This window comes from Cherax quadricarinatus, chromosome 50, assembly GCF_038502225.1.
Source record: "Cherax quadricarinatus isolate ZL_2023a chromosome 50, ASM3850222v1, whole genome shotgun sequence".
NCBI classification, from domain to species: domain Eukaryota; kingdom Metazoa; phylum Arthropoda; class Malacostraca; order Decapoda; family Parastacidae; genus Cherax; species Cherax quadricarinatus.
In genome coordinates, this window is record NC_091341.1 from 1,250,252 (window position 1) to 1,266,060 (window position 15,809).

The 15,809-nt window shown below is 37.0% G+C and overlaps 1 protein-coding gene across 6 annotated transcripts in view; it reads right to left on the reverse strand.

The window, feature by feature from the left end:
- Positions 1-15,809, reverse strand: part of LOC128695351 (moesin/ezrin/radixin homolog 1) — a 78,675-nt gene that overhangs the window by 27,622 nt on the left and 35,244 nt on the right. For all 6 annotated transcript variants that reach the window (XM_070095373.1, XM_070095376.1, XM_070095372.1 and 3 more), the window contains 3 exons: positions 8,334-8,438; positions 1,712-1,962; positions 966-1,112 (listed from right to left, as the gene is read on the reverse strand). In XM_070095373.1, the coding sequence (XP_069951474.1) occupies positions 966-1,112; positions 1,712-1,962; positions 8,334-8,438 (503 nt within the window). The remainder of the gene's footprint in view (positions 1-965; positions 1,113-1,711; positions 1,963-8,333; positions 8,439-15,809) is intronic.

Consider the following 15,809-nt stretch of genomic DNA (forward strand, 5'->3'; position numbering starts at 1 on the left):
CTCTGGAACGGATTAAACATGAAAACTGAGGGTCCACTGTAGTTTTTTCTCTACTGTACATAGTGCACAAGCTATTTTTTTCTTTTAACAAACATTACCAAAGACATTACCAGTCGTTTACAAGGCCTCGAGTACCTACTGTATACACTGAACAAACAAAATTTTCTATCAATATTTGTAACACCTGCCACATACTTCAACACATGTCTGGTACAGTAAAGAAATTTAGTGACAGCTTATGTCTTGAAAAGCTGTTTAACATTATTATAAATTATACTGTCAGATGGAAACTGTAGTGGCAATGAAAAGCAGCTATAAAGACTATGTTTATATAAAGCATCACAATGCCTCGCAAATCTGATAACCTCTTTACTCTATTCACTGGACAACCCTTGGAATGGCTCCCTAAATTAACTGAACAAGGCTAAGGGTAATATTCCCACAATTTACGCTGAAATATATACTGGGTTCTTAGACAGGTACCCGATGAGAAGAATGACACCCTCCGCCCAGAATAAACCCCTACACCTAAGTACAAATAGCTAACCACACCACCCCATTACAGTGACCAGCATCAGGGAAAGCTCAAAAGGGTCCAGTCTTTCTTACAAATTAATAATCACAATCTCATTACCTTTATAATACATTTGTCAGCATTGCTATTAATTTCATCATCCTTCTCTCAACTATAATTATTTAAAAAAACACAAACAAATGAAGATGAAAAATAAATCTTATATTAATAAAATAAATTAACTGAGGTTAGGTTAAAGGTCACAAGTGCAACTAATGTGACATTTTATTGTGGCGACATTTCACTCTCCAGGAGCTTTGTCAATCCATTTTACCCAATCATATTATTCAAAGGCTTATTTTAAGTTCAATTTTTCATTGCTTAATTTCCCATTAAATTAACAGAGCAAGTTCAAGAACAAAAATGCAACATTTAGCACACACTAACTTACTTGTCATCTTTTTCATATATATTAAGGCCAAGAGCATCCACCCCCAACCACAGCTCTGTACCCTTCTTGTTCTTTATATCAAAGTAATTTACTCCATACATTTCCAAGTCTTGAGCCAGCTTAAGGTACTCCATCATAGCATCTTCTCTAAAATAATAAAAAGCAATTTGAACTTTAGTTAACAGAATTAAAAGAATTAGAAATACTTAAATTCAATGTTTAATTTACTTCCATTCACTGAAACTATGAAGTATATACTATATAAAGTATAAATTATATAAAGACTTTATACTCATACTGTTATAAATGAACTTGTTCATCTGCATACATTCCTTGTTTACCACGTCCCTCACTTTGTCCCTTTATTACTCTCTTACAGTCATTCACTTAACAATCTTCCTGCACACACTTATCAAACCAGCCTCCTTACCACTCCTACCAAACTCTTACTCACTCTTGTACAACTTTATTTAATTGCTAACATGCAAATATTTTACTTTTATAATTTAAACCTGTCCATTTTTTTACCCTATTCATCCAATTTCTTGTTTATTGTGTAAATACATCCATCATGCAAGGTTTCTTTTGCTCTGATTCAACTTGTGTATACTATTTCTCAGCCATTTCCAACATCCACTTCCTTCCACATCATTCTAACTTAATCTCTAAACATATATCTTTTCTAACTTAATTAAAAATCACCATCTCTCTCAAGAACTTTTATTAAGCTATGACCTGAATCTGACCTGAGCATTCCTTTGTGTTCATGGTACCAGGTGATGATCCTCTCTTCCCATTCCTCCCGTGTTAGTTTGTGTTGGTCCATTACACGCTGTGGCAAAAGTCGGTGGTCATTTGTCAATGACTTATGAATGTCAGAGCTCTGGTCACCATATTTGGCTTGGACTGCATATGAAGCCAGTAGAACAGATGTTTCAGGAGGGCAGTAAATTTCATCACTGAGGATAGCATTCTTAACTTGTAGATAGAACAACCTCTGTAAGTAATTTTTGAACATTAACTCTTATTCCAGTATCAACTATTAAAAAAAGCATCTCCATACCTCATAGTATGCATATACAGTAGTACCTCGAGTTACGAACTTAATTCGTTCCAGAAGGCTGTTCGAGTGCCGATACTGAACGAATTTGTTCCCATAAGGAATAATGTTAATTAGATTAGTCCATTTCAGACCCCAAAAATACACTTACAAAAGCACTTACAAAAATACACTTACATAACTGTTCGAGTTGGGAGCTGCTCGAAACTTGAGGTACCACGGTATACAGTAACGAGAATTCGAAAGTACTACACACAAATCTCTGACAAACACATACTAATTCCAGTACTCACATTACCAAACAAAATGAATTTTCTTTTGCTTCAATAAATTTTTATGACAGGCATACTACAGAAAAATGTTAAAAAAAAAAAAATACTTAGCTAGGCAAGTTAGATGTACAGGAAGACCTTAATAAAAAAAGTTTTGAAGCATGAAAAACTATTTATGATGGATGCCATGCATGGATTGGGGGGGGGTTGCCCTCTTTTGAAAAACATGTCATACTGTGACTGACAACTTATTACTCTACTCTAATAGTTCTGGAAGGTCTGTTATACTTGATTAGGACCCTAGTTTGTCCCTGCTTTGTTGGTACTGGGATGTGTGTAGGCATCTGTGCAACCAACACCACACCGGTTACCATCTGTACAAAAGCAGCTGGGAATTACAAAAACCAGTCTCTCCTATGGTCTCCATCAGTTTCATCAAACAACCAAGTGTGCTGGAAAATGGTCTGAAAAAAGATCTCCATACTCAACCAGAATGCAAACAGCTAAGGCATTCTGCACTTGCATACACAAGCACCATAACTTTAGTTAGATATATAAAGCATCAAGCACTACAAGATAGCTCCCAGAGCTATAAAAAAAAAAAAAAAAAAAGATGAAAACTTTGAGGATGGCCAAGCTGGCCGACAGTGTTTACTGCACTAAAAATACTTTTTAGTGCAGTAAACCCTATATTAAATGAACTCTGATTTAATGGAAGTTGGCAAAAGGAGAAAATCTGCTGGGTCAACCCACACTGAAATAGCTGACAAAGTCTTTTGTTACAGAATTGTCCAGCATTATGATGATCATGGCTAAACAATAATTGTTTACCACAGTCACTATTACTAGTCACCAACTTTCCCTCCCATCTGTTAGCTCATTATAAATAGAGGCCATAGTTATAAATTAAGAAAAAACGGTATACTAGAAATGTTTTCTATGCATAGTGAAACAATGAAATGAAGTGAGGTAGCAAGTGATACAACCATAAATTTTTTAAGTGACAAAATGATTACTGTGGTCTGGTATTACAATTAAGCTATTGCAGAGAATGAGGCTACAAGCACACAAATACAGGCAGGCTATGCTTTATAGCATTTCACTGATACAGTGGTTTTCAGTTATACCCATTTTCCATTTATTCAGACTTCCTACAATAAATATATTCACCATTGTAAGGATGAAAATATTTTAAGTTATGTATGTACTGTATATGTATCTATTAGGCCTAGCTATAGTGCTCACTTAATACATGATTGCATAAACATGTTATCTGGCTTTTATATGCATCTGAAAGTGGGGGAAAAAGGAGGGGGGAGGGCTATGATTCACTTTACAGAAGTAGTCCAGAACCTAACCTAACCTGCTTTATAAACAGGGCCTTCCTGTAAGTAAATATGGATATGGTTCCTAGGGACAATGTGCCCATCCTGGTTGCTGGCCTAATCACTTAAGCTACTGATGCTAGCAACATGCAGTTTAATGAAATCAACACAAACTACTTGATCAAGAATTGTCAGGAAGAACCCATCAAATTTCTTGAAATACTATTATAATAATAATAATTTCCCTAGTATAGTAAACACTTGATTAACACAATGCTGAAAAATGTGAATTCAACAAAGTTCAACTCAAGAACAGCCACCAAAATTTATTCACCCTGAAAACTACTCAAGAGTTGTGAATATGACAATCATGCAGACAAATACACCCATGAATCTTGCCCATGATACACTGCACAAGTACTGAAATGTTGAAGCTGATCATAAGGTGTTAAGTTATAAACAAAAATTTATGATAAAGAAAACTAAAAGGTTGTTGAAAATGTTACAAAAAAAAAAAAAAAAAAAAAAAAAAGAGGAGGAGTCTCCCCTCAATAAACTTAAACACCCCCAAGAACCACAAGTTTTTTCTTTCCAGTTTTTTTTTTCACAATGGCATTCTACTTAAAATTCTTAACAATCCAGTAAGAAAAAATATTGTTAGATCTAAAAAAAAAAACAGTTTCCTAAAATTTTCAAAAAGATTGCGAACTGACATTCCTGAGCTAAAAATTAATATAAGAATACCTATTACCTAGATACATCACCATTTAGGGTTAGAGGCTGATCAGATGAGGCATTCACTAGTTATTACATGGGAAACAATTTGCTTAATAAAACTGACAAACTGAAATTTACACCATTCTAAGTGAGTGACAAGCTGTGTTTTAAAAATGCCCACTAAAAGTTTGAAGCCTATCAGAAAAGGAATTCTTCAGTAATTAACCTGATCCAAACATTTTTTTTTTTTAATTTTCAGTAAGATTTCAAATTTTTAAGTCAGTCAAAAGAAGCATTCGTTAGTTATTGTATAAAAAATGAATATCACTTCTTTTCAATAAAACTGGTGCCATGTAATGGCCAATCAGATGAATCATTCTCCAGTCATGGAAAGGATTAGAAAGATTCCAAGTCTTTTACTATTTTACCACATCAACAACAACTCGGACTGCATGCAAAGGAAATTTTACAGGTACAAAAACGTGCAGAGTCATTAAATATTTAAGCCATTCAGAGGCAGCACAACAAACTTACTCTGTGATATAATGTCAATAAAAATTAAATACAGTAGTACCTCGGTACTCGAACAATTCGGGATTTGAACGCTTCGTTCGGTAAAAAAAAAAAATCGCTCAGTAGGTAGTTGATCATTTGCTCGGCACTCGACAAAACAAACACGACCTGCCAGAACTTCACTGTAAACTTTTTCTTGTTTCTTCACATTTTTTGGCTTTTTCTTTTTATTATTTTTATATTTATTATTTTTTTTTATTAGCACACTGGCCGATTCCCACCAAGGTAGGGTGGCCCAAAAAAGAAAAACTTTCACCATCATTCACTCCATCACTGTCTTGACAGGAGGGTGCTTTACACTAGTTTTTATACTGCAACATTAACACCCCTCCTTCAGAGTGCAGGCACTGTACTTCCCATCTCCAGGACTCAAGTCCGGCCTGCCGGTTTCCCTGAATCCCTTCATAAATGTTACTTTGCTCACACTCCAACAGCACGTCAAGTATTAAAAACCATTTGTCTATATTCACTCCTAACAAACACGCTCACGCATGCCTGCTGGAAGTCCAAGACCTTTGCACACAAAGCCTCCTTTACCCCCTCCCTCTAACCTTTCCTAGGCCGACCCCTACCCCGCCTTCCTTCCACTACAGACTGATACACTCTTGAAGTCATTCTGTTTCGCTCCATTCTTTCTACATGTCCGAACCACCTCAACAACCCTTCCTCAGCCCTCTGGACAACAGTTTTGGCAATCCCGCACCTCCTCCTAACTTCCAAACTACGAATTCTCTGCATTATATTCACACCACACACTGCCCTCAGACATGACATCTCCACTGCCTCCAGCCTTCTCCTCGCTGCAACATTCATCACCCATGCTTCACACCCATATAAGAGTTTTGGTAAAACTATACTCTCATACATTCCCCTCTTTGCCTCCAAGGACAAAGTTCTCTTCATCAACATTTAACAATTCCTCAAAATATTCCCTCCGTCTTCCCAATACCTCTAACTCTCCATTTAATAACTCTCCTCTCCTATTTTTAACTGACAAATCCATTTGTTCTCTAGGCTTCCTTAACTTGTTAATCTCACTCCAAAACTTTTTCTTATTTTCAACAAAATTTGTTGATAACATCTCACTCACTCTCTCATTTGCTCTCTTTTTACACTGCTTCACCACTCTCTTAACCTCTCTCTTTTTCTCCATATACTCTTCCCTCCTTGCATCACTTCTACTTTGTAAAAACTTCTCATATGCTAACTTTTTCTCCCTTACTACTCTCTTTACATCATCATTCCACCAATCGCTCCTCTTCCCTCCCGCACCCACTTTCCTGTAACCACAAACTTCTGCTGAACACACTAACACTACATTTTTAAACCTACCCCATACCTCTTCGACCCCATTGCCTATGCTCTCATTAGCCCATCTATCCTCCAATAGCTGTTTATATCTTGCCCTAACTGCCTCCTCTTTTAGTTTATAAACCTTCACCTCTCTTATCCCTGATGCTTCTATTCTCCTTGTATCCCATCTACCTTTTACTCTCAGTGTAGCTACAACTAAAAAGTGATCTGATATATCTGTGGCCCCTCTATAAACATGTACATCCTGAAGTCTACTCAACAGTATTTTATCTACCAATACATAATCCAACAAACTACTGTCATTTTGACTCACGAAATCGTAATAACACGATTGCGAACGTGTCATTACGATTTCGTGAGTCATGTTGACGGCAGTGAAGGGACTTGAGTTAGAGTTCGTCACGGCCACGCTAGCTGGAGATTCGTCTGTAGAAACTTGCATTTGTGGTCACAGTGGTGCCTGTGCTAACCTTCCTATGGTGTAGAAATATACCTAGTTGGACGAATCTTATTGGTCTAGTGGCTAACGCGACGGGCTGGAGTTTTGAGACACTCTGACCGCGGGTTCAATCCCAGCCGGGGTATGGTTTACTGTCATTTTGCCCTACATCGTATCTTGTATACTTATTTATCCTCTTTTTCTTAAAATATGTATTACCTATAACTAAACCCCTTTCTATACAAAGTTCAATCAAGGGACTCCCTTTATCATTTACACCTGGCACCCCAAACTTACCTACCACACCCTCTCTAAAAGTTTCTCCTACTTTAGTGTTCAGGTCCCCTACCACAATTACTCTCTCACTTGATTCAAAGGTTCCTATACATTCACTTAACATCTCCCAAAATCTCTCTCTCTTCTCCAAGTGCATACACGCTTACTATGACCCACTTATCGCATCCAACTTTTACTTTAATCCACATAATCCTTGAATTTATACATTCCTATTCTCTTTTCTCCTTCCATAACTGATCCTTCAACATTATTGCTACCCCTTCCTTAGCTCTAACTCTCTCAGATACTCCAAATTTAATCCCATTTATTTCCCCCCACCGAAACTCCCCTACCCCCTTCAGCTTTGTTTCGCTTAGGGCCAGGACATCCAACTTCTTTTCATTCATAACATCAGCAATCTGTTTCTTGTCATCCGCACTACATCCAAGCAAATTCAAGCATCCCAGTTTTATGAAGTTTTTCTTCTCTTTTTTAATAAATGTTTAAAGGAGAAGGGGTTACTAGTCCATTGCTCCCGGCATTTTAGTCGCCTCATACGACACGCATGGGCAATAGAAGAAATGAAGAAGAACAAGAGCTATTTAGAAAAAGGAGAAAAACCTAGATGTATGTATATATATATATGCATGTGCATGTGTCTGTGAAGTGTGACCAAAGTGTAAGTAGGAGTAGCAAGATATCCCTGTTATCTAGTGTGTTTATGAGACAGAAAAAGACACCAGCAATCCTACCATCATGTAAAACAGTTACAGGTTTCTGTTTCACAGTCATCTGGCAGGAGGGTAGTACTTCCCTGGGTGGTTGCTGTCTACCAACCTACAACTATACCAACCTATACTATTTGTATAAATAAATCACCATGGGGGCCTAAGATTTGTGATAACACCCAGCCAAAAAGAAAACTGGTTGGGAAAACTTCATTCAGTACTCGAACAGATGGGCACTTGAACAGCATTCTGGAATGAATTAAGTTTGAGTAAAGAGGTGCTACTGTGCTATTTTACACAAAATTGTCAAATCTGAACCCGCACACTTGAATTTCACTCTGCTGTCTTCTTATTTTTTTTGACACTTTTTTGCATGTCTGAAGCTATGCTACTGAGAATTTTGAAAGTTATCCAAGCTATTCCATGATGCTGGAAATGGGCTCAACAACTTTTAGTTGTAGAGCATGTGAATAATGCCAATTGTTCTAAGAATTTGATCCAAGTTATTGAAAACTTCATGAAAACTTGAAACCAACTGGATGAGCCATACTACCGTTACATGCAAAGTAAAACTGAATTCCAATCGCTAGGACATTTGGAACTTTCATTTCAAATTTACCACATGAACATTAGTATGTATGAACAAGATAACTGCATTACTCACCAGTGTGATATCTTGGATGATTTCCTCTGCCACATCCTCTGGATAGAATTTAGCTCTGAATTTAAACTGGAGTGGAGTTTCCTTTTTCACATCTTGGGATAAAACCTGTATAACAAAAAACAAACAAAAAAATTACTCCTAATAAATGAACAAGTAAATACAATAGGTAATACAGTGATTTAGTTAGCATATGAATAATTATTTAAATAATCAAAATACAGTATATACAGTAGGAGGTGTGCCAAAGTATCAGCAGTGATATTGGCAGATATCAGCTAATGTTGATACTGGTGGGGACTGGCTAATTTTGGCATCATCCCATCACTAATACAGTGTACATGTAATACTTTTAGCTATGAAAAGCAATACTTTATACAAATCTAATATTAGAGCTTAAAATTAAAGGTCTAAAGCTTAACATTAAAAGTCTAAAGTTTAAAAATGTCCACAACAAAACCTTCACAAATGCGTTGAGAAAACTAGTCTACCTCTTAAATAATTTTTGCCATTTAGAAATTCAGCACAATATTACACACTACAGGATTGTGATATTTTCGCATGTAATTTTTAATAATTTCACTGGCCAAAACCCCAAAATTAAAATGTGCTCAATATTCACATTAAAAAAAAAAAAAGATTTACCCCATTTCTCTGAAAAAAATATAACCGGCAATGATTCATCATGGTTTACATGTCCCGAAAAAACAAAAAGACTAGAGGGTGGGGGGTGTCATTACCCATCCTCAGGAAAATTAGCAAAAATCTAACATTTCTGCTACTTTGAGGGAAGTCTCAAGCTACATCTGGGCCTGATACCAACATAGGTCTAAATGACGGACAATGAAACTTAACTTAAACAGGGAAATTTACACAAGAAAAATTGTGTTAAAATATGCTTTTGCTACTTTAAGCATAAACCCTATCTCCTAAATTAGTTACTTTATTCTGTCACTGTCTCCCACATAGGTATACATTATTGAAGTCACTGTCACTTACATACATCCATGCATAAATTCTATTTTTCAAATTTAGTTCAAGAGACCTAGTAGGCCTAGGCATGAGAAAGCTGGTCTGCATGACAGTGTTCGAAGAATAGAAAAAATTGGAGCCACTGCAGTGCATCATGGGAATGCCATCTTAGTTTACCACTGTCCACCATGCGTCACTGACAATCCTTTCACTCCAAGGCAAATATGTCAGGTATCATTTCCCAAAGACAGCTCCAACAACAAGGATGAATTCTTCAGGTTCAAAGATAAAGTGACCAGAAGTGACAAGTGGATGCTGAAAATGGTGCTGAAAACCCCAGTGATCAACAATCATCTCTTTCAGGGTTTAGTGCACAAATAACCAGCACATACGAAAATGAAACTTATGACAACATTTTGGTCTGACTTGGACTGAAGTCTGACTGAAATGTCTTTATAAATTTCAGTCTCTTATGTGTGGGCTATTTGTTTACTGTTCCAGTCACAATCTTATGACTTTTTATTCTTCAAGGCTCAGTACATTCATATGTCCATGCTGTAAGGGAAATCTAACATTCTACCATGGTTTGGGAACAGATATGATTTCCTAGCTACTGATGATGCATCTAATGATAGTTATTATAATTATTCACCTCTGAAGTGTTAATTTATAATGCTAAATACATGGTCTGGAAGCGTCCTCATTGTTATCACCAAGGGACATAGTAGATTACGGGATCCAACTCCAGGAACTGATAGTGATGACGATGCTTTCACTGGTATGGGCAGTAGGTCGTGGACAAAGCTAGCAATGCATGCAGCAGTGGCTGGTAAGATAAAGAGCTGGGTGGCACCGGTGCCAGCCCCAGAAGGAAGCCATGCAACACAACCCAATGACCCCATGCCACCCCTGCCCCCCCCCACACACACACAACCACCAACCACAAATATCCAGCAACCACTACAGACCACACCTGAGATTGGCAGGAGGCAGCACAGTTTGTGCCCAACCACCATCTATTTCATGAAACAGTGAAATCTAGCAAAACAGTAGTACCCTTAGAAACAATGCTGATGAACTTTCATTTCTCTAAATTCTTTCAATGAATCTCCAGCTTGGAGAAAACAAAGAGACTTCAGAGAATCATTTTCTTGGTATCCCTTGTTTTAAAGATTTTAGTTAACTAGCCTATTATTTTTCTTGTGGCTGTGATATGGTGACATTGTTGTGAAGCCGAGATTTGACACAATCACTCCAAAGTCTTTCATGCTCTACTGAATGATTTGAATTGGTCTTATACTCCATTCCAGTCTATTTCCTCGATCTTTCCTTAACAGAGTGGTTCAAACTTGTCCTTGCCTCACTGAACATCATAGTGTTGCTAATGGCACACTGGATGACTTTCTATCAGCTTGGCAAATTGCCATGTCCTCAATGGATGGCACTCTCACATGGATTCTAGTATCATCTGCCAAGGATAATATAGTGTTATGATTCATGCTTCTGTCCATGTCTGATATGAGAATGAGAAAGAACGAGCCAGGACTGCTTTGGGGAACAGGGTGCATCACTATGGCAGCCCCAAACCTCACTCTGTTCACCATTATACTTTGGGTAGAAAAATGATGGAATTATATCACAATGGTAACTGATTGCCAGCAAGTGAATATGACAAATGTGGCACAAATACAGTACTGTACATAAGTTCTAACATGCTTAAATGAAACACCACACTTAATTTATATAGGATAAGCAAATTTTGCTGTAAAAATTTTTTTACAGTACCAATATACAGAACAACAAAAAAAAAAAAAACTGATTCATGTCCCACAAAGGGAATATGTTGAGTATACTTAAGTCATACAGTTATAGCTGCATGACTGTATTCTAAATAACAGTCATTGATAACAGAGGTAATAATCAAAACAAAACATTTTTTAAAGAATAAACTTTCTGTGAAGGGTCATTAACCATTAACAGCATCCTACTCATTTAACCTACATTACAGTAATAAGACTTAAACCACTTTATACCCAGTATGACACGTGTTTGCCTTCTCCAGTGCTCAGGTACGCTTGCACTCCCTCTTGTGTTGATGTTAGATATCATCCAGAGTCCAGGTCAACTTTGTAAAAAGTGCTTTAGTCCACTACAGCTGACAAAAGGCAGTGGGAATGTGGTTCATATAACATTTTTATTAAATAGTTCCTTGTTCTTCAGCTTGTATTGTGCATTCAGATTACATGAAACACTAAAATCTAGCCTGGCCTGGCACCAGTCTGCAGGAAAAGCAACTCCAAAACTGTCTCCAGTTAAAACTGTGGTTAATGACAAATTCTGAGGGTATTGGCCTAAAGCTGAGTATCAGTATCAGCAAAAATTTGTATCTCCTCATAGCTACTGTTTATGGTACGAAGTCTTATGATGGAGAAGTGTTTCCTAGTGTCCTTGAGGCTCATTTGGAATCATGATTTCCAATCATGTCCTCTTGTTCTCATCACATCCGTAGTAATGATCCTATCCCTGTGTGCCTTATCTATTCCCCATAATATTGTTAAAATGGGTAGTAACTATCCTTAGGAGTGTATAACAAAAGGCATTTAAATACTCTGCACTGGCAGAAATGCTAGTCTTACATGTTTCATGAACATGCAATATAGCAGGTGAAGGTTTATTTTAGAAACTACTATGCACATTCAGAATAAACTTTTGCAGTATTTACTTTCTCATGCTTCTTTAACCCTGTCACTGTTGTGACCCCTTTTATTAACCCTTTCACTGTTTCGGCCGTATATATACGTCTTACAAGCCAGTGTTTCCGACACATTAATACGCCTAAATTCTAGCGGCTTCAGATCAAGCGGGAGAAAGCTGGTAGGCCCACATGTGAAAGAATGGGTCCGTGTGGTCAGTGTGCCCAGTATAAAAAAAAAATCCTGCAGCATGTAGTGCATAATGGAAAAAAAAAAAAAAAAAACTCCGACCATGTTTTCAGATTAAAACGCCAACTTTGAGGTGTATTTTTGTGTAGTATTTATGGTTGTATTCTCATTTTCATGGTCTCATTTGATAGAATGGAAGACATATTACAGAAATAGAGATGATTTTGATTAGTTTCACCATGAAAAGGACCTTGAAATTGAGCTCAAACTAGCAGAAATGTTTGATTTTTTGCCATATTCAAGAGTAAACAAATCACTCCACATGCCCAATACACGTCAACTGGTGAGTAATATTCTCTCACAAGTGCACTGATATTATTTATACCATTTTTACAATAATGCAGTAGTCTGCATAACAGTAAATCTTCTATTTTTTGTGTGAATAAAAATTCAAAATAGAAAGCAAGAATATAAGAGGGGCCTGGAGATGTGACTAATGAACAGAGGAAATGTTATTTTAGTGCCAGGAATGTCTGCACTGTTTATTCTGGACCACATTTTGAAATTGGCATCTTTTTTAATTTGCATGTAATTGGCCAAATTGCCAATTTCTGACCACTTAACCGGGTAGCTCAAATCGTTAAGTGGGCGGCTTCTTGTACTCAAATCAACAGAACAAATGGAGTTCTACAGCTATGAGTTTGGTTGACTGGAACAATGGAATTGGCCAAAAATAGGGCTCAAAGTGGGCGAAATCGCCGATGCGTATATATACCGATATCGTTAATTTTGCAAGAGTAATTACGCAAGTTCTCCACCAAATTTCATACTTTTGGTGTCATTACCATCTGGAAAAGATTCTCTATCATTTCACAAGAAAAAACCATTTTTTCCGAGTATTTTGTGACACAGGGAGACAGTTTCAGAACTGGGGTTGCAACAGTGAAAGGGTTAAGTGTAAACAATTTCAAGATTTAAAATTCTTCTGAAATGGCATATATATATCTCCAGGCCAGAGATGCACCTCCAGGCTAGAGACGTATCTCCAGACCAGAGCAGCATCTCCAGGCCAGAGACCTATCTCCAGATCATCGTAACAAACCCCAAATTACATGTTTCATGGTAATTCGTTCCAAGATGCCAAAACACACCCAACCTTCCCTTGGTTTCTTTTTGTTGTTTAAACACACTAAGTTTAAGTGATATATAAGCACAGGCTGCAGCTTGAATATCCATAGGCACTGGTACCTGGCAGCAGGGTAAACCTATCTTTCATAGGCTTATGCCCAGACAAAGTGTCAGGACAGAGCAGAGGAGACAGGGAGGGCCCAGTACACCATACATGTACCAGTCCAAGTCTGGTACACACATGGTCCCCTTCTGCCACACCTACCCACCAACTCCTCCCACTCCCAAAACACCTTCCACCATTGTCTCATTTAACCTTTTCATTGACCAAACCCCCAAAATTAATATTGCTTGCTCTCAGTGTACACTTTAAAAAAAAATTCTTCTGAAATGGTAGGGAATTTACCACTCGCAGCACATCTGAGGGAGCTGTGCTTCAAACATAAATCTAACCAAGTAACATTTAGCATCAATAATGTAGATCTAGGTATGATGAAGTGAAAGTGTTAAATGTAGTCCTTAATACTGTAATATATTCTTTCTGAATGGAGAAACTGGAGACACATGGGTGATAATTCTCAGAACCATTAACACATTATATACCCTCTTGCACACCTTGCTTCTGTTGATAAAGCTTAGTTACTACATTCTTTGTCATTCATTCCCTCACTTGACACACCTTTTTATTTACATTCCACAGCATTTCTCTCCCTTTTATACAATTTTAACTAGATATGGTCCGAAGATACTTTACCCTTGCAGTAGTCCTCTTATTCAGTAAACCAGGCATGTCAGGACGAGATCCATCTAATTAACCCCTTGACTGTCGCAACCCCCAATCCTGAGCTGTCTCCTGGTGTCGCAAAATTAAAAAAAAAAATTCTTATGAAATGATAGAGAATCTTTTCCCGATTGTAATGACACCAAGAAAAAAAAAGAAATTTGATGGAAAACTGACGGAATTACGCTCTTGCAAAGCTAGCGACCTCGGCGATATTTACAAATCAGCAATTTCGTCCACTTTGAGCCCTATTTTCGGCTAATTCCATTGTTCCAGTCGACCAAACTCAGCTATTTCTTTAGAAGTTTTTTTTCTATCGATTGAGTACGAGAAACTGCCCATTTACAGATTTCAACTACCCAATAACGTGGTCAGAAATTTGCAATTTGGCCAATTTCACGAAAATTAAAAAATATGACAATTTCAAAATAAGGTCCAGAATGAACAATGTAGACATTCCTGGCTCTAAAATAAAATTTTCTTTGTTCATCAGTCATGTCTCCAGGCCCCTCTGATATTACTCTTTTGAATTTTTATTCAAACAAAAAGTAGAAGTTTTACTGTTATGCAGACTACTGTAATATTGTAATAATTGTATAAATAACATCAACCCATTCATGACTGCATATTAGAATGACTAGTTGGACATTTATTGGACAACGACATCATTTGTTTACTTTTGAACATCAGCAAAAATCAAACATTTCCCCTACTTTGAGCTCCATTTCCAGGTTCGTTTTATAGTAAAATCAATCAAAATCACCTCTATTTCTATAATATGTTTTCCATTCTATCAGAAGAGACCAAGAAAACGAGAATACAACCATAAATACTATATGAAAATAGACCACAAAGTTGGCATTTTAATTAAAAAAAATAACGGTCATTTTTTTTTTCTCATTATGCACTGCGTGCTCCAGGATTTTTTTTATATGGTGCACACTGACCACACAGACCCATTCTCTCACATGTGGGCCTACCAGCTTTCTTCTGCTTGATTTGAAGCTGCTAAAATTTATGAGTATATATACGTCAAACACGGTACCTCGTAAGACGTATACATACAACCGAAACAGTCAAAGGGTTAAAGACCTACGTATAAACCAGGCAAAGAATTTGGAATAAGCTTTGTCGATGTTCCTGTGTGTTACTCTTTTGGTTGCTGACATTACTGTCTTTATGAAGGCTTCAGAGAACAGGTTTAAGTAATGGTTATTCATTTTTTTTAAAACTCTTTATATGAGAATTCCCTCCTAGTTGGTATATGTCTCCCAGCTTAATATTTTGTTTTTGTTAGGGTTAAATTTCATTAATCATTTAACAGATCATTCATGAAGTTTATCCAGGTCTTCCTGCAGCCTTCTACAATTATCTTCTATTTGTATTCTCTCTAATTTATAATAATCTGTCAACAAGTATACAGGGGTTAGCTCCTGGAATCATATTACTGTTTACATACACCGCTGTTCCTTATGGAGCTCCACTAGTTATATTACTTTTCTGAAGTTTCATTCATCACACTGACCGTTTTCTTTTGTTCAAGTATTCCTCTGTACCTGTACATGTTAATATCTTTTCTTTTACCCTAGCATGCTTTCCCAATGTGATATGTACCTGTTAGGACTCCAGTAAAGTACTCCTTAGATGTTCAAGTTTCTTCCTCAACCTAGTAATTATCAAGGAGAGATCAAAATGTCTGAGATCTTCTCCAGCAAT